The sequence below is a fragment of the Mesoplodon mirus genome (genome assembly GCF_964341445.2).
Source record: "Mesoplodon mirus genome assembly, chromosome: 4".
Classification (NCBI taxonomy): domain Eukaryota; kingdom Metazoa; phylum Chordata; class Mammalia; order Artiodactyla; family Ziphiidae; genus Mesoplodon; species Mesoplodon mirus.
The window spans coordinates 180,704,856-180,730,329 of record NC_138979.1 but is presented as its reverse complement, the minus strand read 5'-3'; the positions used below and the strand labels follow the sequence as shown (position 1 = coordinate 180,730,329).

Below are 25,474 nucleotides of genomic sequence, written 5' to 3'. Positions count from 1 at the left end.
GAGCTTTCAAGTCAAGTGTAAATTGAATTCATGTTTTCCTACCTTAAAATAATAAACCTCTATTAGATTGTTTTGTTTTGAGCAAACATCTGCATTCTTTTCCTTTCTGAAGGGGCTAAATTCATTACCAGTTGAGTGTGGATGATCACCAAAATGAGTGCCCATTCTCTGTGGGCTTAAGCTTTCTTGCAGATTCCCATTTTTTCTTTCTCAAAATATTCAGGTTCTTCATTGTCATACAAAAATCAATGCTTGGAAAGACCCTTGTCTACTTCAACTGTATTAACAGAATATTGGATATAGACTCAGATTTCTTCCTTTTTTAAAAAAATCTATTTATTTATTTATTTTTGGCTGCATTGGGTCTTTGTTGCTGTGTGTGGGCTTTCTCTAGCTGCGGTAAGCAGGGTCTACTCTTCGTTGTGGTGCGCGGGCTTCTCGTTGCGGTGGTTTCTCTTGTTGCAGAGCATGGGCTCTAGGCGCACGAGCTTCAGCAGTTGTGGCACAAGGGCCCAGTAGCTGTGGCTCACAGGCTCTAGAGCGCAGGCTCAGTAGTTGTGGCGCATGGGCTTAGTTGCTCCACAGCATGTGGGATCTTCCCGGACCAGGGCTCAAACCCGTGTCCCCTGCACTGACTGGCAGGTGGATTCTTAACCACTGCGCCACCAGGGAAGTCCTGGACTCAGATTTCTAAATTTAAACCAAGTTTGTCTACTTTAATTTGAAAAAGAAAAATTGACGTCTACATTAGTTTCCACATGAACATTTTGATGGGGAAACAAATCATACTCCGGTTGTAAATGTTTATTTATTCAAAATGTAGTCACGTCATATAAAACCACATTTACTTGTCCCATCTAATTCAAAAAAGAACATTATAGGGGGTCGTTCCTGGTGGTCCAGTGGTTGAGAATCCGTCTTGCAATGCAGGGGACGCCAGTTCGATCCCTGGGGGGGGAAACTAAGATCCCACATGCCTCAGGGCAACTAAGTCTGCACACTGCAACTACTGAGCCCACGTGCCACAACTAATGAGCCCACATGCCACGACTACAGAGAAGCCCGTGAGCTGCAAGGAAAGATCCCGCCTGCCGCAACTAAAAAAAAAAAAAGAGAGAGAACATATGTATCACATATCTCTGTATGTACACGTATCTAAAACAAGTTACATATAGAACATATACTAATTCAAGCACACATATGAAAAGAAATGAAAGTAAATCACAAGCAAATAAAAGGAAAGAAACAAATACATGTTTTGCAAAGTACAAGATACCTGTGTCTCCAACAGAAATGGCTTAATCTTACACTAAGTGGCTAGACTAGGAATTCTAGGCTGCCAGATGCTCTGAATGTCCAAAATGTAGAAATATTAGCTATGATTGAGCTTTAAATGGAAGAAGTCAAAATTTTCCATTTAATTTTTAATATTAGAAATTAAGTAGAGTGATAAAACAATTTAAGGGTCTTTTTGTTGCTGTTCTGTTTCTAACAAAACAAATATACACACTCCAATATTGGGTAATGTGAAGGATTCTGCTTTACAGACTTTCTCCTGGAACTATACACCAGACAGCTATCTATCAATCCCAAGAATGCAAAGCTCTCCCTCAAATTCCTGAACACATGAGACGCCTGCCCATGTCTGTCACTTTCTAGAGACATTTTTACCAGTATTTAGTTTTCTTCAGACATTATTTTAAAAATAACTTCTACAATTATATAAAACAATAAGAAAAAAAACTAGATATGGAGCCACAGTATTTGTGATCCACTGAAATTTCTTTCTGGTTTTCAATTTAAATATCAAGAACAGCTGTGCTTTTCCTGAGTAACTGGCTCATTTTCATCTCATGAACATATCTGTACTTACCTTTAGGCTACTGCCTGAATTCTTAGAGCAAAACTGGTGGCCATCCAGCAAGTTCTCTACAAAAATCCAAAAATCACTGTACTTCTGTAAGAACTGTTTTAGTACCCTAATTTCTTGCTGTTTTATATCTCTATCCTGATTCTCCCTTGTCATCCACCTTTAACGCAAACACCGTGCTAGTTTTAAAATGTGACTAAAGCATTCTTAAAGGTCTCAGTCCTTTCTGGGTCAGAGCAAGATATAAATACCTATACATACAGTACATATACGAATCTTGCCCCCCTCCAAAATTACAAAAGACAGTCAAACACTCCTCCCCCCACCCCACTTTTTTGGGAGTCAGGAGGGGGAAACGAAGAGGGCACAATACTAAATATTTTCAGAATTCTTCTCTCTCTTAGAACATAGGGTATTTTGTTTATAATATTTAAAATAATTTTCATCAAGGCAAAGCTTACCCAGGACATATACCCACCTTTCCTTTTTTATTATTATTAGTTTTAATTTCAACAACATTCTATGTAACAATTCCATTCCAACTACACTTGTTCTGCCTCTTGGCATCTTGGTCCCACTCTTTCTACTCCCCTGCTATGCCAGACTACCATTCATACTGCTACCAAGTGTTACCTTCCTAACACACAGCTTCCTTAGAAACCCACATGACTTCTGGTAATGGCATTCAAAACTCTGTCCACAAAAACTGCTCTCAACCCAGGAGCAATCTGAAAAGAGACAAAGCAGGCCTGATTTCACTTCTAACAGTTATACTACTCTGGTTTCACTTCTGCCACTAGTTATGTGATTCTTGTTAAGTTGTAACTCTATGGATTTACCTTAGAATTTATTATATCTCTTCTCTACTTTGGGTGGCAAACTAGAAATTTAAATACTATAACATGTTTATGACATGAAAGTCCAGTTTCCAAACACGGAAAGTTTTTAAACCAATACTCAAAAGAAAGGTCCAACCTTTCCTCATGCTAGGCTGTCTAAGACCTAACTCTAATTAGGATAAATATTTAGGTACTTAGAAATGGCAACATTTTTGTGAAATTGGCATATGACTGTAGGCTGCTTATTTTGGCCAGATACTTGTTTCAAAAGTTTAAGCATCCAATTTAACCAATACATGTGCTCTGAAATATCAAGAACCACTTTGATTACAGTAACTATAAAGCTAACTCAAATAGTGCAAGTTCCTATGATTTGTAAACTATAGTTTACTAGCCATACATTCAAATAGTCGAAGTATGATCAACCTTTGGACATATCATATTGACGACCACTTCAAGTCAGTGAGGAAAGTTAAGGAATACTCAAATGAAAGACCTATATTAGTACCTGTTTTCACTAAGTGAATGAAATCCAAAGAGGATTTTCACTTTTACGAAAAAAAAGGCAAAAAGCAAAACCACTCTTCGTTTGTTTTGCAAGCGGTTTCAGAGGCAGCATGCATGCTCCCGGGTAGCAAGAGCGACACTAACAAGCTTCTTCCCCAGGATATACGTATATTCAGCATCAAACTACCATAGCCTGGAACTGTGTCTGTGAGCAGCAATGCTTTATCTCAATTTATTCTATGCATCTGTTAGCAAGATGTGTATAAGGTAGTTGCTTCTTCATTTTATGCCGTTTTGGCTTACAAAAGCTTTCACAGGACCTCTATTTTTGGATAGGGAGGGAAACCTGTATTCTTAATATGTTCTTAAATCAACTTTTAAAAGTTTCACTGCAAATCAAGGAAGCACATTAAGACGATCACGTTTTCTGTCAGCCTGGAGAAAAACAAAGCTGATGTACATCTGGTAAAAAATGAAAGACTTATTATAAACCTCCAACGTTGGCAATGGCATAAGAAAATGAGCACTCTTATCCATCACAAAGGATGTGAACATGGTATATCATTTTAAAAAGCAATCTGGCAATATTCATCAAATTTTTTTTAAAGCTTATGTCTAGCAACTTCAACTTCACCTCTAGCAATCTATCTTACAGAAATACTAGGACACAAGGACTCAAACTGAAGGCCCTGATGTTGGAAGACATATCCTCTTTAATTTACAACACATTTTTAGTATATTAAATGTGTACATTAAAGCACAAATTTCCACTGCTCCTGGAGTACGAATACAATGGCTTAGAAGACAGGCCAAATACGGGCCCAAAATCCTGTTCAGCAACAATAAGCTTGAAATGAGCAATGTCTACCACAGCATTATCCTTTATAGAGGGAGCATGTTTGGTATTTGTAAATAAATACCTCTCTTGACCCTACAGATTCTGGAATTTGACCCTTCTTATAGGAATAATACAAAAGTTACCCAAGGTTGTTCACTGGAGCACTGTACACAATGCACCAACAAACTGGAAACCACCTAAATATCCATTAATATAATATAGGACTGGCGAATTATAGTACATTCTTACAACTTAATACTATGCTATATAAAAAGAATGAGGTGGTTATCACATGTAGTAACATGGAAACATGCCCACAATATGTCAGGTGAAAAAAGTTGTAGAATATAATTATGACAATAGCTAGTATTTATTGAAACCTCAACATATTCCAGTTAGTGTGGCAAGCACTTTACATTATTCCTGACTATTCCAACGACTCTATTCACTGGGTCAGGATATGATCATCTCAGGCATCTGACTATAATCATAGCTTCTATACATCTTTCACAACATACAGTCTTGTACCTTTAAAAATTATTTGTGTATTATGTCTATACATGCATAGAAACACACGAAGCAGAATTGATTGGTGGAAGAATTTCAACTTCAAGGATTTTGTTTCCATTTGTTAAAGTACTTTTAAAGATAAATATTAATGAAGTCATACAAAAGTTGAAAATCATCGAATTCTACTATTCACCATTAAGTTTGTGATAGTAAAGAGGCTAAAACCACCCCCTAAAATCATTCCCCAACAGCAAGGGACAACAAACAAATGTTCAATTTAAATCAATAATTAGCTTTTTGATTATTAGCTTTGTAGTTTATGCTAATCAAAATGTTATTTTAAAGAACTGAAATAAAAACCTTAAAATGGATTTTTCAGTGTAATGCTTTGTGATTAGAAAATTAAATACAAAGCAAACCATGATTTACAGCTCTAGAAAACTGGTAAAGCACCAAAGCTATCTATCAAACTTCATCAATCCTATTTTCCTACAAGCACCTTTTCCTCATTTAAGTTATTTTTCCCAGAAAGTATATTACTAGGCTGAAATTTACTGAACTAGGATCCTAAATATGTATGAGAGACAACGCTAAGATCAGGAATACAGAGACAGTCTCTATCCTCAGTGACAATCTCAAATTTGGTCTGGGATTCAGATCTTTAAACAACAGACCAGTGCAAAGTAAAAGCTTAAAATAAACATTACAGAAACAAAGAATCAAGGATATACCAAAGGAAAAGGTTAAGGAGGTATGCACTCTAAATGACTTGGAGAAGGGGAAAAGAGAAGTCTCTGCAGATGACTAACACACAAAGGAAAGGACAACAAATCACCAGTGGTGTTTTCTGAAATAGTTAATATTTAACGACTTTCATCGCAATTTAAACAAAGCTCATGCTACTGATGAATCTCTGCCTCCTCACATTGGGCATGTGGAATTGGTGGCACGTAGTACTAAAAGGGTCAATTGCCTCAAAATGTATAGATCGTAGCCAACAGAAAACACTGTCATTTCTTGCTAGTTTTAGTCAGTGAAGTTAAAACTGAAAGCTTAACTTACTTGATATTCTTCTTTAGAAGTAATCAGATAAATCACAGTAACACTTAATGGGTAAATCCCAAGGTGGTCCAGTAGTTAAGAATCCGTCTTGCAATGCAGGGGATGCCGGTTCAATCCCTGGTCCGGGAACTAAGAACCCACACGCCACAGAGCAGCTAAGCCCGCGCACCGCAACTACTGAGCCCCCACGCCACAACTACAGAGCCCACACGCCACACCTAGAGAGAAGCCTGCGCACCGCAACAAAGAGACGGTGCACAGCAACAAAAGATCCCGCATGCCACAACTAAGACCCAACACAGCCAAAAAATAAATAATTTTTTTTTAAAACCACAGTATGTAATTTGCTGTTTAAAGGCCTTAACCTTAAACGTAATGTGCCCATTCAAATTAAGCAGGAAAAAAGGACATTGAACAGAATAGGAATATGGGATCTCTCTGAAGTATCGGAATATGCATTAAATATTAATTCTTAGCAGAAATAATACAATCTCCTCTTTCACAAGAAGTTTAACACATATTTAAATTTTACCTGTAGCTTAGAAGTCAAGCATATAGTCAAGATAACGTATTTGCTCACTAAGACATTATTCTAAGGATGGCTAATTCACCTGCCATCCTGTGTAACTGGTACTAAGCATAGTTAGAACCTAACTATAGTCTTAAAATATGTATTCCAGGTGGATCATCCAGCCAATATTTAGTAAGCAGCAGCAGAGGCTCAAATATAGATGAAGCAATAGTTAACGCTCAAGGGGAATACATGATGATGAATCCCAATGCCAAACTTTGGAAATAAAAGGTTGATTATACAGAGAAAGGGTACTTGTTACTGAATTGTGACAATGGCCAGGTTAGTTTTACTTCCTTCCTGAGGGCACTTCCAACTGCCCCTCTGCCCTCTCTCCAAGAGGGGCTAGAAGTAAAAAAAAAAAAACAAAAAAACAAAAAACAGCCAAACCACAGCATTCCTGCATCAGTATTTGTCAAGCACAATTTGAAAATGAAAGAAATGTAACTAGAGAATCTAAAAAGTATAAAAATATCTCAGAAAAGAATAGTCAAAAATGTATTAAATCATAGTATTACAAACAGGAAATGCAATTTAGATGTTTCTGATAACCAAAATGACAGGAACACTATTCTTAAATAAAACCTTATTTAAAACTATAAAGACGACTGTAAAATGCAAGAAGCTGGTTTCTGAACGAAATATAGAGGGAACAGAAATGTGAGACAATCCTGTGACGGAAGAGGAATAAAAATATCAAATTTAAACTCCTATATTTTTTTCTTCTGCAAATCCTTAAATTTTCAAATGAGAATGCTATAAAATTCTGCAGACCTGCAATCCAACGACTAAAAAACAACTATCTTCCACACAACTTGATCTTGAAAATTAAGTATACTTAAGACATACAAACAGACTCCCACTGAGCTGATGAAACATAGTTCCCAACAAGATACACAGAAAATGGTACAGTACTAGAATGAGAATGAAACATGGAACCCAGAGTTGAATTCAGCTGCAGTCTACAACTTAGCACCCTTAAGACCTTAGAGGAGTGACGACTTTGAGCCTCACTTTACAAGAACTAATATCTCCTGCAATGGTGCTGTTTTATGAATCATAAACTCAGATTGTACAATTATTTAAAAGCTGCTGAATAATCAGAACGATGAACATACCAAATAAAAGACATGCCTCTTCCACCAACCAAAAATGAAAAATAGCTGGGACTCCAAGTGGCCTCATTTTGCCTGAGAGTAGCTTTCATAAACCTGCCTAGATGCAACTCAGGGTGAAATTTAATTGTAATGTTAACTTGAAGTAGCTTAGTTACCAAGGAATGGAATATTCTGATGAATCAAAACATTTTAAAAGTTAAATGTTTTCAAGCCAGAAGGCTTTGGGGGGTTGAGGGAGGGGGTGTCAGGGAGTGGGAACTGACTTACAAATTCACTCAAATCCAATGATCTTCCCTCCCAACTTCTCCATCAAAAGCATGAACCGACAACATGCTTAAAGTAAAATACCACATTTCAAAACCATAACTAACATGTATTAAGCAGCAAGCAACTCATTACAAAATCTCTACATCTTAAAATCTGAGAATCAAAATCTCTCAGTTAGAAGTTACCTTTCAAAGGTTATCTAATACACTGTTTTTCACTGACAACAAAAAAGGTCTTTAAATCATGTGTGTGTCCATTCCTCCAGACCACTCAAAAACCACCAGAGATGCTGCACAGACACTACCACTGGAAACAGCGCAGCTTGGGACAGCTGTCAGCTGTTACTATACGTCAGTTTCTCGAACTTTTGGGGCTTAGGACCCTTTCACAACTCTTAAAATTTATTGAGGACTCCAATGACCTTTTGTTTATATGGATTATGTCTGCCATTATTTACTACATTAGAAATTACAACAGGGAAATTTTTGTATAGTAACAAGAAATCTATTACATGTTAACATAAATGACTTTTAAAAAAATAACTGGTTTCCAAAACAAAAAACTTAGTGAGAAGAACAGTACTATTTTACATTTTTGCAGATCTCTAACTCTGGCTTAACCAAAAATAGCTAGTTCCCATATCTGCTTCTGCATGCAATCCCTTTTGATAAGTTGTTTTGGTAGATGCACAGGAATAAAACCTGGCATTACACCATTATAACTAGAAAACAGTGTTCTAATAGCCTTTTCAAATAACTTTGGATATTCTTCTTTGATAGTACACCAAAAGGCCACAAGTGGTAATTTCTTAGAGACTAGTTACAGTATGAAAGCAGAAACCACAGCAATAAGCCCTTTGTACTCTTGCATTAAAATCAACTGGTCCACCTTGCACTTTAAATGTACCTTTATCCATGCATGATTTTATTACATCATGGTTGGTGGTTTGGAAAATGTGGGTTCACTTAAGATATGCATATCTTCCAAATGTTGGCACATTATTATACAAGATCAAAAACATTTTTCACTAATATCACCATCTATCAAATCAGAAACATTTTTAATTACTGGGAGGCTGTCAAGCTCACAATGACAGAAAGAAGCATTCTAAAATTCTGATTTTTGCTCGAAAGCTCAAGTTTTATCGCTGGCCACAAACACTGCCAGTTGTTCTCCTTAAAGAGGCAGGCTCCATTTTTCAAGTAAATGCTAAGTAGTCAAGTATGAACATCATAGTTCATCAATTGTTCTTTCAGGTAAAAACAGAGCTCAGTGAGAAAAGCACTAGCCTCACTCGCAAATCAATCATACATGTGCTCTTCGCAAAACCATCCTACTTTTTAGCATACAGCTTTATGTGTACTTCCCATTTTATCACAACATACTCAAAAAACTCAAGGGTCACGGCTTAATAAAATTAACATTTTTTTACTGCTTCATCAAGGACTCTTTTTTTCAAACTGTGTGTTTGTGTGCATGTGTGTAATGACGTAATACAACGACAACTAGTAGAATACAGTGCCTCCGCCTTGATTCTTCCTAAAGCATCATTACCCACCACTGCTGCAAATGTCAACAGACTAAAGAAGACATAACATCTCAGTATTATGAAAAGCTCGGACTTCGTGTACTCCCTAAAAGGAGCTCAAGGACCCCCAACATCCAGGCTTCTACAAATCACACTCCGAGAACCACTGCTACACGGTATTACTACCCACCAAAAGGTCCCAGTTCTACCTCTTATCACTACATGAAACTACTCCATTTCCCTCTTTTTTGTGACAACCCCAAAAATATGGAAGAAAAGCTATCGTCTGCCCCAAGTCTTGCTAAATATCTCTTCCAATAACATTGTACAAATGTGGCATGAGTGCTAAGTCACTGATAATGTTTACTCCCCTTAAAGTCTTTTTATTACCAGTGTGATAGCTAGAACTGAGCTGATGCAAATCATGATCTGACCAGCACACAGTAAGGCAGAAACTGTAATATAGTTCTCATACAGGTATTATACACTGTATTAATGCAGTGGTTCTCAACAAGATGTTGGCCCCCAAGGTACATCTGGCAATATCTGGACACATTTTTGGTTGTCATTACCAGGACATGGGGGGTGGGACTCCCACTATCTAGTAGGTAGAAGTCAGGCATGCTGTTAAACACCCTGCAATACACAGGACAGAATTATCAGCCTAAAATGTGAATAGCACCACCATGAGAAATCTGGTATTAATGGATCCTAAGACTATCAAAAATTTTGGAAGCTTAATCACCATGGCTCTTAAACCATACCAGCTTTTCAAAATTATATATGCAATTACATATGCTTTTGGACAATATATGGAGACCTGCTCACAATGTTTTCTAACGACGTAACTTCAGTAATCTGTTTTGATTTCATCCATTCTGACAATTTACCTATACCTTAACCCCCCCCCACCCACACACAAAGACTTAACAGCCACACCAAACAGGAAAGTGGAAGTCAAACACAATACAGTCTGGAAATCACAATTCAAAACATCAAAGAAATAAAATTAATGACACCAGAACATGAAAAACAAAGAAAGCAAACTGATGAGAAAAAAGGCCTACTTAACTAGGCAGTCTATGGTCTTTTAGTTTACTTTAAAAGGACTATAGTACACATAGGGTTAACAATAAGAGAAAAGCTAATGAAAAACTGGCCATATTGTTCACATTTCAAGAAACACACTAGAAAGACAATATCCACGTGTGAGAATCTGCTGCCTTCACTTTGTCTTCCATTTTAAACATTTGCACTAACTTCCAAAGAATGTGAAGCACTTAGGTCTTTAAAGGAAAGGTATACCTCCCTTCCTCAAACCATGTTGGGAAAAAGCAGGTATAAAAGAACTTTTAATTTCTGAAAAGACATAAATTATTTCTTCATTAAAGCCCTTTAAGGCACACATTTCCTATTACTGATCAATTTTTAATACTGACATGATTATCAGAAAGAGAAGTCCTTTTTCCAAAACAGCAATAAAATGTGAGCTAACACAAAGAAGTCACATGGCATTACTGCAAACATTTAGGTTTACTTTAATTGCTGCTGAATTGAAAAATGTCACAAAAATCTTGCTTAGACTCGGTTCTCCTAGTAACCCTTTTTATTGTTCCTTAAAAGGATGATTCAATTAACAAGAACCTTGCACCTTAAAAGATTTTAGGTCTGCTATATTTAATTAAAATTAACAAATATCCTCATTACAGAAATAATATGTTGATAGGCCTCTTAACAAAATGACTAGAGTGGGTGAGAAGGAAGGAGCATGAAATTCCTTTTTAAAATATCGTGTAAAATGGGACAGATGTCTTTAAAGCCTGTTTCAAAGTTAGAGCCTCACCTGTAAAGAGAGACATACACACACATATACACATACATAAATAAAACTGTAAAACTATAATCAGTGATATTTGCAGAAAAGAACTTGTTTTTACTTAAAAAATAAAATAAAATAAGCGTGAGGTGCTACGTTAGGTGTCTAGAAACCCCAAAATCTTTATTCTGCGTTTAAGGAAAACTTCAAGGGTCAATTACATGCTTCGGGGCTACAAAGAGAACTCGGCCCCCCATCTCTTACCCTTGAATCTTCAAAAATGGAAGAAATGCAGTCTCACGATTTAGGCCTCTACTCTGCTGTATACACGCAGAAAAAAAGGCTGTAATCTTTCGATCAACAATGAGTTCTCAAATTACATCCCATTCTTTGAGAGAGAAAAGAAAAAGAAAACTTCTTTAAAAAACCCAACAAGGGAGAGAAAGTATAAGATGCAGGCCTAGTGAGATTAGAAGGCATAGATGAACTACAATAAGAAAAAGTCTACCATCAGAAGAACAGAAAGTATCACTGCAGATGGAAAGACGGAAGCAAGATGAAATCCGGCGACCCTATCGAAACAACACCGGGAGAGCAACACGTAACGCAACGCCTTTCGACGGGGGGCACCCAGGAAAGTGCCCCTCTCCTGGCAGCCGAAAGGCTGGAGGAAACGGAGGCGGGGGGAGGGGGATGTTCGAACAGCTGGGCTCGGCGCTCAAAACTGGGCTTTTAACTCGTGCTCAGGCAAGCTGGGACGCGGAAGTGGGTTAACATTGGCGCACGAAGTGGGCATCTTGGAAACGGGAGGGAGAGCTAGGCCGGGAACAGAAGCAGAGAAACGAGCCTGAGAGGCGCCGGGGGGCGAGCCCAAACCCCGTGTGCAGACCCCGCGAGGAGCAGGGCCTTCCTCCCCGGCAGCTGGGCACCGGGGTTTTTTTTTCCCCCCTTTCTTTTATCGGACGAGGCCGAGTAGCGGGAGCAGTAGGGTTAGAAGATCCTCCGGCCCTTCCGGAAGGGGAAGGCCCCCGGCCCGACAGCCACCGAAGCCAGGAAGGGGTGGGGGGAAGCGGGAACCGAACACAAGGGGAAGTGCGGCGGCGAGTGGGAGAGGAAACAGGAAGAGCCCCAGTCCCGCCCGCCTCCCCCTCGGGGCGAGGGCCCGGCTCGCGCGCCCCCCTCCCCCTCCCCTCCCCCGACGCCCCCAAGGCCCCGCCGGCGTGCGAGAGAAAACAGAATACAAATCACTTACAACGGCATCGTCTCCTGCGCCGGCACCGCCCAGTCACTTCCCCCCCGCAACCGCCGCCGCTGCCGCCCTGGGCATGATCCACTGAGGCGGGAGGGAGGGGGGGGCCTGCCTCAGCCCTGGGTCCAACCCCACTCCCGCACCCGCTCCCGCCGCTTTAAGCGCTTCTCCTCCTTCCCCTTCGTCCTAACATGGCGCCCGAGCGCTACCACAGCAACGTTCTAGAACCGCTGACGCCGCTACACACGCTATGCGTGCGCCTGCGCAGCAGCCGCCCGGCCCGCCGCGAAGCCTCACGGGAAGGGTAGTTCGTACGCCGGCAGGCGCTCCGGCGGCTTCCGCCCCAGTTGTGTCCGGCTTCCGCGGCACATGTAGGGCGTATGGGTGGGAGCCGATTGGGAGGCTCTGGGCTCGGGGGTGTCCCTCCTGCCGGGCCGCTCTTGTCGCCGATGGGGGCGATGCAGCCCGGAAGGCGCGAGGAAGGCCCCGGAGAGGCGCCGCTTCCGGTGCATTGTGAGGTCCCGCCGTTCTCTCCGCCCGAGGTCGCGGCGCCTGCGCTTCCCCTCGGACCGCGTCGGTGGAGGCGCTTGGAGGGAACCGAGGCGCCCACGCGTGCCCCGGGTGCCAGCCGAGCGCTGGGCTCAGCACGGGGACACTGGGTTGTAACAGGTTACTCAGCCTCTTATTTTTTGCAAAGTGAGAGTAAATGCCTGCTTCCTAGGGTAGTGGCGCCTATTTAATGGGATAATGCAAGAAGGGTGCTTGGCACTGCCGGGGACAGAGGGCGCAGAGACGTCACTAGGACTCCCGTCTTACCCGCTAGACTTGGTTCCCCCGGCGCGGAGCTTTGGAGTTGTTCTGTCCACTAAGGTGTACGCAGGCGCTCAGGAAATATCTGTTGAATGAATAAATTTGCTGGATAGGACTGTGATGACAGCAGATTCGAGAACAGGAGCTAAATTTATTTCTAACAGTTGGTGCACTGGAACTCACTATAAAGCTGTCCTTCAGTAGAAACGTAGGTGGCAGTAAGCCTTGGGATATTAGCAAAGGCCGTTTCGCCCATAGTTTCCCTGAGGCTGTGTTTTGCAACCCCTTCTCTCCATGGGGTGGGACCTGGGAGTTACCTGCACACCTCCAGCAAAAGTTTAATAAAGAATGCCTGAGACTGACTTGACTCTGATATTCTTTCCCTCTTCGAATTTAGAACGCGTTCCAAAGCGTCACACAGAAGATTAATGGAGGGGAAGGGGGGCATCCAATGTGGGAAAGTTGAAGTTCTAAATTCTTTAAATATGCACTTGTAACTCCTCAGGAAATTTGACAAAAGATTTCCATTTTTTCACAGAAAGTCTAGTGGGACTAGCGTTCTAGGACTAATGAGCGGCTCAGTGGGAAAAGCACAGGATCCAAACCCGCATTGTCCAATAAGGTAGCCATTTGTCACAATGGGCTTGCCGGCACTTGAAATGAGGCTAGTTCATTTAAGATATAAGTACAAATCACGCGCAGATTTCAGAGATCTTACTATGAACAAAAGAATGAAATACCTCACTGACAATTTTTTTATATTGTGTTTTGGAAATAGTGCATTAAAGAAAATATGAAAATTTCAACTGTTTTTACTTTTTAAAATGTGGCTACTAGAAAAATTTAAATTATGTATGTGGCCATGATTTCTATGGAACAGCAATGATCTGGAGACAGACTTGTATTTGATTCTCAATTTTACTTATTCCCTTACCCTCTTGTAGCTTTAGGTGGGGGCCCAGTAATAGACCTGTCAAAATTTTTGAAAATCTGAGATCCAGTAGAATCAATAAAATATTAAAGCTATGGTCTTAAAAATTACTCATAAAGATAGGCACTGATGATTGTCAAATACTAACACTGTCCCACTTACATTCTGGGGAGTGGGAGCAGATAAGCACTTGAAGAGGTAAGGGAATTGTAGATTGTAATAAGAACCATGAATAAAATAAATCAGATGATAAAATTATGGGGCAGTTCAACTTTAGATAGGGTGCTCAAACTAGGCCTCTCAGAGGAGCTGATCTTTGACCTGAGACCTGAAGCCTTTCTGAGAGATTTGGATTTTATCTTTTTGTGAATGGGGAAGACATTGGAAGTTTTAAAACGGGAAGATTACATTGATATTTGTGGGAAGATAAAAGGGTAGGGAATCAATTTGAACTTCCCAAATGGGAACTTCCCTGGTGGCGCAGTGGTTAAGAATCCACCTGCCAATGCAGGGGACACGGGTTCGAGCCCTGGTCCAGGAAAACCCCACATGCCGCGGAGCAACTATACCTGTACGCCACAACTACTGAAGCCGGCGCGCTCTAGAGCCCGTGCTCCGCAACAAGAGAAGCCACTGCAATGAAAAGCTCACGCACCGCAACAAAGAGTAGACCCCGCTCTCCACAACTAGAGAAAGCCCGCACGCAGCAACAAAGACCCAACGCAGCCAAAAATAAATAAAATAAAAGCTAAATAATTTTTTTTTAACTGCTGTGAACTGCCAGACGTTTTGAAGTTGGAGGAAAGATGAGGTGGCTCTTGCCATATTCAGGTAAGAGATGATGAAGCTTGAAATAAAAAGGACGGGACCAATTTGAGAGAGATTTAGGCAATGTGGTTAATCCTAGTTTCAAGAGGGGAGGGGAGGGGAGGAAGAAGACAAAGATGATTACAAAGGTTCTGGGGGGTGGGGAATAAATGAAATAGGAAACAAGAGGATAACGGGGCACGGGGATGAGATTGTGAGAGTGGTTTGATATGGGTTGATTCTGAAGTGCTTGTGGGACCTTCAGAAAAGTCTATAAGGCTATTGAAAACATACTCCAGGAGCTGAGGAGAGAAGTCAGGGCTGGAAACAGAGATTCTAAACTCTGAAAGCAACTTGCTCATATCTTAGAATGCTGTTTCAGTTCTGGAAGGGCCTTACATACACCTGGCCACTACCATCTGATCCAACTCCTGTTTCACAAATGAGTAGTGAGCTAGGTGGTCACAAATCCCCAACGTTTAGAACCCAATTAAGGATATAATTTGAGCCAAGGAAAGTGGAGAGTGAAATAAAGCCAGTTACCAGTGTTTTGGTTAAGACAATATCCACGTTGTGGTAGCCTTGCTGTACATGTTCTTAGAGTCCCTGCCCACTCTCTCCAGCTGCTGCTGAGGAGGCTGCTTTGTAGCTGCAGCCTTTGCCCTGCCCCAGGGCCTGCTTTCCACCAGCAGCTAAGAGAAGGGGAAGATGTTGTCTACTGATATCTGAAGTATTCAGATTGCATTTTCCACACAACAATGTCATAAATAGTGGGAAGATTTCTAGACTGGTTCTCTTAGGACCACAGTGCATGCAAATCGAAACAATGCACAGAAAACATTTTTGAATCTCTTCACATATTGGGAACTACCTGGATTGTTTCAGTGTCATTTAGGAGGTGATCGCTGGAGATATTGTATGATACAGAGATCTTTATCCGAATAATAAACTATAATGACTCACTTGGCTACTAATGGTGCATACTTTTTAAAATTTTCAATCAGGGACTTCCCTGGTGGTCCAGTGGTTAAGATTCTGTGCGTCCACTGCAACGGGGGCGGGTTTGATCCCTGGTGGGGGAACTAAGATCCTGCATGCTGTCTGGTGTGGCCAAAAAGAAAAGGAAAAAAAATTCCAATCAAAAAGCAGACTTATGAGTCACTAAAGTCAAAATAATAACATAAGCACTTCCATCTAATAGTTCTGTACTCTTGAGCTGTCTTTTTATTAAATTCTCATTCCTCTTTGAGATGTTGATGTTTGGAAGAACGTGTCTTCTATCATTTGCATGAAAGGAAGTGTTACCAAAAGCTTGGCCTCTCTGTATACCGTTGCCAAATCAAATCCTGGAGACAGAGTTTTGGGTGAAGTAGAAAAGAATAGCTTTATTGCTTTGCCAGGCAAAGGGGTACACACCAGGCTTCTGCCTCAAAAAACTATGTGTCCCAACCCCAGAGCCTTTGATAAAGGGTTTATCTGACAAGATTAGAGCGTGAGCAGGGCTTGCACTCCCTTAATCTTGTGTCAGGTGGTCTTAATCTTTTGTGTTCTTTTTTTTTTGGCTGCACTGGCTCTTCGTTGCTATGTGCGGACTTTCTCTAGTTGTGGCGTGCAGGCTTCTCGTTGCGGTGGCTTCTCGTGTTGCGGAGGACGGGCTCTAGGCGCGCGGGCTTCAGTAGCTGCAGCACATGGGCTCAGCAATTGTGGCTCACGGGCTCTAGAGCGCAGGCTCAGTAGTTGTGGCTCACGGGCTCTAGAGCTCAGGCTCAGTAGTTGTGGCTCACGGGCTCTAGAGTGCAGCCTCAGTAGTTGTGGTGCACGGGCTTAGTTGCTCCGCAGCATGTGGGACCTTCCCGGACCAGGGCTTAAACCCGTGTCCCCTGCATTGGCAGGCAGATTCTTTTTTTTTTTTTCTTTCACTGATCTTGTTAGGACTTTTAAGAAGATGTTGGGGGTAGGAGTTTATTAATTAATTTATTTATTTTTGCTGTGTTGGGTCTTCATTTCTGTGCGAGGGCTTTCTCTAGTTGCGGCAAGCGGGGGCCACTCTTCATCACGGTGCGTGGGCCTCTCACTATCGCCGCCTCTCGTTGCAGAGCACAGGCTCCAGACACTCAGGCTCAGTAGTTGTGGCTCACGGGCCTAGTTGCTCCGCGACATGTGGGATCCTCCCAGACCAGGGCTCGAACCCGTGTCCCCTGCATCGGCAGGCATATTCTCAACCACTGCGCCACCAGGGAAGTTCCTTGTCTCTTAATCTTGATGAGCTTCTTCTGCTCCTTCCTTGATTAGCAACTGTTCAAATCTGCCCTTTGGAACTCCGGGAAGGTCACGGAGACTGGAGTCTTGCCTATAAGAAATGGTGGACAAAAGGAGGCCTCCGTGCCCAGGCCTCACTTGCTTTCAGTGCCTGGGGGCCCCACAGGGCCCTACTCGGTTCCAGAAGGACCACAGTAGCATGTTGATTAGAACCGGCCCCAAACCTGTGCTTCCTCTAGTCTCTGCCTCTCAGTCAACAGTGCAGTCATCCTCCAGGCTTAAGCCAAAACACGTCAGCATCCTTGATTCCTTCCTTTCCCTCACTACTTATATCCAATCCATCATCAAGGCCTACTGGTTCCACCTTCCAAATCCACCTGAAATCCATCCCCTTCTCCCCATCTCCTCTGCCACCACCCTAATCCTAGCCACTGTCTGTTCTAGCGTAGACCACTGCAGTAGCCTCAGGACTTCTCTGGATTCCATTCCTGCTTTTCTCCAGTCCAGTCTCCATAGACAGCAGCTGGAACTTTTAAAACATTCTCTAGATATTATCCCTCCCCTGCATCAAAACTGAGTAGAATGGTTTCCCATTTCTCTTAGCACAAGAATGAACTTGACAGGCACTTACAAAGCCCTGCATGATCTGACTCTTGATTTTCTCTCCAACTGCATGTGAAACTCTTCCCCTTTCCTGGCTGTGCTTCAACCCTACTGGACTCTCTTCTTTTCCTTAAACAGCTAAGCTCCTTTCCACCTGAGAACCTCCACATGGTTGTCCACATCCGTATGCTGCCCCAGTTTTTCTGACGCTTGTTCTGTCTGTCAAGCTCAAAGGTCACTGCCTCAGAGATACCTTCCCAGACCACCTGATCTAAATCGTGTTTATTTGCACTGTGGTCCTTATCACATAACCAAAACTTTCTTGTTAATTTTTTTTATTACTATTTATTCTGTGATCCTCATTAAAATCTACGCTCCATGAAGGTAGGGACCCTGTTTAAACAAAGCACAAAACAGTGCCTGGCAGGCTTCCCTGGTGGAGCAGTGGTTAAGAATCTGCCTGTCAATGCAGGCGACATGGGTTTGAGCCCTGGTCCAGGAAGATCCCACATGCCACGGAGCAACTAAGCCCATGCACCGCAACTACGGAGCCTGCGCTCTAGAGCCCACAAGCCACAACTACTGAGCCCATGTGCCACAACTACTGAAGCCTGCATGCCTAGAGCCCATGCTCTGCAACAAGAGAAGCCACCGCAATGAGAAGCCCACGCACTGCAATGAAGAGTAGCCCCCGCTCGCCGAAACTAGAGAAAGACCGTGTGCAGCAACGAAGACCCAACGCAGCCAAAAATAAATAAGTAAATAAATATATTTTTTTAAAAAATTGAGTCCATAACAGTGATCATCTCAGATTGTTAATGCCTGGAAGGTAAGGATGCCTATTCAATCATATCAGTTATCTCTTGTTGTGTTAACAATTTGCCACAAACTTTAAGCTAGTTAAATAGCATACGTTTATTATCCAGCAGTTTCTGTGAATCAGGAATTTGGACATGGCTTAGCTGGATCCTCTACTTAAGGGTCTGTCAACAAAGCCACATTCATGGTCAAACAGGACTGGGGTGTCATCTGAAGGCTCAACTGGGAAGGATCCACTTCTACACTCGTGTTGGTTGGCAGGATTCAGTCCTTTGAAGCTATTGGATTGAAAGCATCAGTGTCTTGCTGGCTGTTTGCTAAGGCCCCTCTCAGTCCCTGTCCATGTGGGCCTCTCCCACACAGCAGCCTGCTCTGTTAAAGAATGTAAGCCCAGTAGGCAATAGAGTCAGCTGGCATGATCTCATTCGCAATCCTCTCTAAGCTAAGCTTTGCTGTATTCCATTGGATGGAAGCAAATCACAGGGTCCACCTACACTCAGAGGGAAGGGATTACACAAAGGCATGAACACCAGCAGGCAGAGAGCACTGGGGGATGTCTTGCCTGCCATATCAACTAAACTGACTTTGTGCCACTCCCAAATACACTCTAAATAAAGAATTTGAATGGTGTTTTGATTAACTTCCTTTTTTTTTTAATATAAAGTACTCCAAAAAAATTTTATGGGTATTCAAATGGTATTTTTCTTTCCTGAAGTGGACCTAAGGAACTCTACGAACAAATCTATATTTTAAGGAAGAGTTTCTGTTTTTTTTTTTTTTAACTTTAAGGAAACATAGTATACTCTAGTATTTTTTAAGGTAGAGTGCCAACTCCTTTTTAAAAGATTATTAAAGTACGACTTATACAGTAAAGTGTACAAATACTAAGGCATCTGTGCTTGTTCCCCATCTCTGTAGCACCCCCTACTGAGTGGAATGAAGTTTTATCCATGTACACGCCAATGTAATTATCACTTAAATCAAGATGTAGAAAATGTCCAGTCTCCCAGCAGGCTTCCTCCCAGTGGATAACCCTCTATTGCCACCAACACCACCATTACCTGGTAATCACTCTTCTGACTAGTCCACTATGGACTAGTTATATCTGTTTTTCAACTTCAGATACGGTATTTACCCTTGTATCTAACTTCTTTCACTCAACATTTCATCTGTAAGATTCTTCATGTTATCGGAGGTAAGAGTCACTCTTTTTCATTTCAATGTGGTACTCTATACTATGAGGATATATCTTTCTCCTATTGTAGATACCACAGCATATCTTTCTCCTATTCATGGACATTTTGGTTGTTTTTAGTTTGGGGCTTTTGTGAGTAATGTTGCTCTGAACATTCTTGTACGTGTCTTTTTGAAGATATAAGCAGTCTTGGGTATATAACCAGGAATGGAATTGCTGGGTCATGTGTATACCTATATTTGACTTTATTAAGTCCTCCCAAATGGTTTTCAAAGGATGAGCACCAATCTATATTCCACTCTATAGGTGGGTTCCAGTTGCTCCACATCCTCATCAACACTCGGTATTATCAGTTCATTTAATTTTGGCCAAAGGGTAGTATCATAATGGAATCTTATTGTAGTTTTCATTTGTATTTCTCTGATGATTAATGACTTTCAGTCTTTTTCAATATGCTGATTGATCATTTGGATATCCCCTTTTATGGAGTGGTTACTCAAGTCTTCTGCCTACCTTTAAATTGAGTTTTCAGTCTTATTGACTTATAGGAGTTTTTAACATATTCTGAGTACAAGACCTCTGTCATTTGTATGTGTTGCAAATATCTTCCCCATTCTGAGGCTTGTCTTTTCACTCTTAATGTTGTCTTGAGAAATCTTTGCCCACTCCAGGGTTACGAAGAATTCCTCTTATGTTTTATTCTATTCTGGAAGCTTTATTATTCTGACTTGCACATTTTGGTCTAAGATCCATCTCAAAGTAATTTTGTATATACTGTGAGGTAGAGGTCAAGGTGGTTTTTTTTTGGGGGGGGGTTGTTTGTTTATTTGTTTTTAATATATAGATCTCCTAATGACCTGCCGAATTTATTGAGAAGACCATACTTTCCCCATTGAATTGCAATAGGGCCTTTGTTGTAAATCAAGTGATTGTAAATATGTGGATATGTTTCTGGACTCCTTATTCTGTTCCATTGATCTATGTGTCTGTCTTAATTACTGTAGCTTTATAATAAATCTTAATATTTAGAGTGAAGTCTTCCAGGTTTGCTGTTCCTCAAAACTGTCTAGACTATTCTATATTCTAGGTCCTTTGCATTACCATATATATTTCAGAAACAGATGATCAATTTCTACCAAAGAGAGAGAGAGAGGGAGGGAGGGAGGGAGGAAGAAAGGAAGGAAGAAACACACTGGGATTTTGATTGGGACTGCATTGACTCTACAGATCATTTTGGAGAAAAATTGAAGTATTAAAAATATTGAGCTTTACAAGCCATTAACAGTATATCTCGGGACTTCCCTGGTGGTCCAGTGGTTAAGAATCCGCCTTCCAATGCAGGGGATGCAGGTTCGATCCCGGGTCGGGAAACTAAGATCCCACATGCTGTGGGGCAACTAAGGCCCAGCACCACAACTACTGAGCCCGTGCATTCTGGAGCCTGTGCACCACAACTAGAGAGAAGCCCACGTACTGCAACAAAAGACCCCGCATGCCACAACGAAGATCCCGCATGCTGCAATTAAGACCTGACGCAGCCACGTAAATAAATAAATATTTAAAAAGAAACAGTGGGGGCTTCCCTGGTGGCACAGTGGTTGAGAGTCCACCTGCCGATGCAGGGGACACGGGTTCGTGCCCCGGTCCGGGAAGATCCCACATGCTGTGGAGCGGCTGGGCCCGTGAGCCATGGCCGCTGAGCCTGCGCGTCCGGAGCCTGTTGCTCCACAACGGGAGAGGCTGCAACAGTGAGAGGCCTGTGTACCGCAAAAAAAAAAAAAAAAAAGTGTATCACTCCATTTATTTCATTTTTAATTACTATCAGCAGTGTTTTTAAATTTTCAATGTAGAGGACTTATACATCTTTCTTAGCTTGTCCCTAGCTATGTTATTGTAAATGATACCAGCTCTGTATAAGTAATATAGGAATATGCTTATCCAAAATGTAGGTATATATAATAATGTCTATCAAAACTACAGGTATATAGGACCTACTGTACATCACAGGGAATTACACTCAGTATTCTGTAATAACCTCTAGGGAAAAGAATCTGAAAAAATATATATATGTATGTATAACTGAATCACTTTACTGTACACCCGAAACTAACACAACATTGTAAATAAACTATACTTCAATTAAAAAAAAATTACAGGTATATACAGAGGAGGCTTAGCAGTGACAGGCTGGCCTACTCAGATTTGGGGGGGGGGCGGGAATTGACTTCAGAGGGCCTAATTATAAAATGACACAATGGATCAAACCAGAAATACAAAAAGTCACCTTAAAGAAAGTAAATGCCTCCTAACCTACAAAGACCTGGGAGAGTGAATATATTAATATATCTGGAAAAAGAACATGTCAAGGGGAGTCACAGGGGTAAAAATCATCGCTGCCCATCCAAACGATGTCTGGGGAAGCGCATCTTGCCGGCAAGGACTAGAGCACTAGAGCAGCTTGGCCGGCACGGCAGGGTTGGATCTATCAAGCCAGCCAGCACTCATGCCTTGTCTTGGTTTTGCATTCACCAAGCACTTCTGATCATTTGGCTTCTCCTATAACCTGCTTCCAAGAAGAGAATGTACTGCTGAAGTGGGTGCCAGTCTCAGCTCACTCAACTATGTTTCTCATTGTAAATAAATTGGTACTCTGTCTTCTCTGCTGGTCTCTTAGGAGATTTGTTAAGACATGTCAGCATCTCAGGGTCCTATCTATCCTTAAACACTACTGAAATCACTCTTCTAAACTTGCATGGGCCTCCCTGGTGGCGCAGTGGTTGAGAGTACGCCTGCCGATGCAGGGGATACGGGTTCGTGCCCCGGTCTGGGAGGATCCCATATGCCGCGGAGCGGCTGGGCCCGTGAGCCATGGCCGCTGGGCCTGCGCATCCGGAGCCTGTGCTCCGCAACGGGAGAGGCCACAACAGTGAGAGGCCCGCATACCGCAAAAAGAAAAAAAAATAAATAAATAAACTTGCATGGCTGAGGGCCAGACTCCATAGCAAAGTCACCAAAATTGATGCCACTCAGTGAAGCATCTTGGTGACCCTCAGAGTTACTTAAGTGTTCTGTCACAGCCATATAGAAATATAAGTAGACTACGGACTTTGTTGAATAACTAGAGATTTGATTTAGTTATAAAAAACATAGCTGTGTAGCAAAATTTCAGTTAAACAGCTTCATACACTGATATTTATTGTACCTCTACCATGTGCTATGCAATTTTTTAGTCTGTAGAGAGACAGAAAAACAAAACAAAATCCCTGCCTCCGTGGAGGCTACATTTTAGTCAGGGATACAGACAATAAGTACATGGGCATATAAAATGATGTCAAGTGTCAGCAGAGAAACGGAACAGCGTGGGATGTCATTGGGAGGACAATCCGGGGGGCCTCTCTGAGGAGGTGATATTTGAGCTGAGCCGCAGATGAAGTGAGGGTGAGCCACGTGGGTATGTGGGAGCCAAGTTTTCCAGGCCAAGGGCCCAACACGGAGTGTACTTGGCAATGAAGATTTTAGAGAGGGGGCAGTGAGGTCACGAGGGGTCAGACTGGATCAGGCTTCGAAGGCCCGTCCGTGTGAGATTGGAAGGCACTGGGGGGCTTTAAGCAGATCTGACTTGTGTTTTAACAAGATTTCCCTGTTGGGATGTGGAAAGAAGTCACAGAAAGGAGCAGGCCAGGACAGTAATGTTGGAGGAGTAAGCAGCAGACAGACTTCAGATATGTTTTGAAAGTTGGGCCAATATGATGCACTGAGACATGGAATATGGGGTAAGAGAATAAGAAAAGAACCAGGGATGCCTCCACCGTTTAGGGCCTGAGCGGCTGGAAGGATGGAGTTGCCAATACCTGAGATTGGAAATTGTGGGAGCAGCAGGTGAGGGGAAGGAAGAGAGTGATCAGGAGCTGTATTGGCTATGCTAAAGTTTGAGGGGCTGTTAGACGTTCAGGTTGGGGGAAGAGAGGGTTTCAAGGAGGAAATGATAAAATGTGTCAGATGATCGGAGAGGGCAAGGAAGATGAGGACCGAGAACTAACAATTAGGTTTGGAAATGTGGACGTCACCGGTAACCTGGCTGTTAAGAGGACAAGAATTTGGGGCCTGTGGTTGGAGGAGGATGTGGAGGTCTAGGAGGGTTTTTCCATTTGAATTGGGTTTTTGTCTTGTCTTGTTTTGACGTATGGGAGTTAGGAGAATAAGTTTGAAGCTAAGGGTGATGATCCAGAGGAGAGGGAAAAATCAAGCTGTGAGAGAGAAGGGATGATTATAGGAGCAGAATCGGATTATGTGAGAAGAGATGGGATTCAGGGCACAGGTTAATCTTAGGTGGGAACACAGACAGTTCTCTGCAGCAGAAGGGAAGGCAGAAGTAGGTCTGCAGTGGGAGGATGTAGAAGTTCTCTTTCCATTGCTTGGGTTTTCTCAGTGAACCAAGAAGCAAGGTCACGAGACGTAACCACCCTGAAGGCATGAAAATGTAACTATTATACAGACCAGTGATTTCAAACTGTCCAAAAGGTATTCTCTTTAGCTACTTAGTGTTTTCGATTAAAATAAGGATCAAAAAGAGTGCAGTGAAGTAAAAGAAAATAGGTAAGTGGACTTCATCAAAATTAAAAGTTTTTGTGCATTGAAGGGCATTATCAAGAGAATGAAAAGACAAGCCACAGAATGGGAGAAAATATTTGCCAATCACATATCTGATAAGGGTCTTCTATCCAGAATATATAAAGAACTTTTACAATTCAGTAACAAAAAGACAACCCAAATAAAAAGTGAGCAAAGGACTCGAAAATAGATTTCTCCAAAGAAGATACACAAACGGCCAGCAAGCACATGAAAAGATGCTGAGTTACAAAGTGATACTACTACACACCCAGTAGTCTGGTAGTTCCCCATACAGAATCACCATATGACAATATTTCCACTCCTAGGTCTCTACCGAAAATTGACAACAGGGGTTCAAAGAGGAAGTTGCACTCAAATGTTCATAGCCGCTCTATTCACAACAGCCAAAAGGTGGAAACAACTTAACTGTCCATCAACACATGAATGATTAAACAAAATATGGTCTATCTATACAGTGGAATATGTTTCAGCCATAAAAAGGAATGAAGTATTGATACATGCTACAACATGAATGAACTTTGAAAACATGCTAAGTGAAAGAAGCCAGACACAAAAGGCCACGTATTGCATGATTCCATTTATATAAAATATCCAGAATAGACAAATCCATAGAGACAGGAAGCAGATTAGTGTTTGCTAGGAGCTTGAGGGGAGGGGATAATGGGGAGTGACTGATTAATGGGTACAGGGCTTCCAACTGGGGTGATGGAAAAGTTCTGGAGCTAGATTGTGGTGATAAGTGGACAGTATCATGAATGTACTTAGTGCCACTGAATTGTACACCTTAACATGGTTGCGATGGTAAATTTATGTTGTGTATATTTTGCCACACAAAAGAATAGTGCCGTTATATTCAGATTTCATTATTTAAAGAAATGAAATATATATGCCATTAAGATAAACCTAAACTGATTTCTCATCCAGTGTAATTCTGGGAATTATAGGATCTTTAGAGCTGAAAAGGCCATAGGGATTGATTGTTTATGTCTATATGGTAAAGTTAGTTTGTTAAAAATATTTAGCAACTTTCTAATTATCACAGATATTAAAAATTATTCATCTTGTTACATGAATTTTTCTACCAAGAGGTTTAGCATTCTCTCTGACTCATAGGTTGGGTGCTGACCTTGAACTCAAAAAGCAACCTTGCAGAAACCAAACATGTCTGACTTACTGTGACTCAAAAAGCATAAACTGTTCTAATTTATTTCCGTTTCTAACACCACTAGTATTGAGGACATAA

At 41.6% G+C, this 25,474-nt stretch overlaps 1 protein-coding gene across 4 annotated transcripts in view; it reads right to left on the bottom strand.

The window, feature by feature from the left end:
- PAPOLA (poly(A) polymerase alpha) overlaps positions 1 to 12,415 on the bottom strand; it is a 58,724-nt gene extending 46,309 nt beyond the window's left edge. For 3 of the 4 annotated variants that reach the window (XM_082616798.1, XM_082616800.1, XM_082616799.1), the window contains exon 1: positions 12,179 to 12,414. In XM_082616798.1, coding sequence (XP_082472924.1) covers positions 12,179 to 12,186 — 8 coding nt within the window. In that variant the 5' untranslated portion in view covers positions 12,187 to 12,414. Of the gene's footprint in view, positions 1 to 12,178 lie in introns of all 4 variants that reach the window. The other variant, XM_082616801.1, reaches the window with a different exon arrangement.
- Positions 12,416 to 25,474: the final 13,059 nt, after the last annotated feature.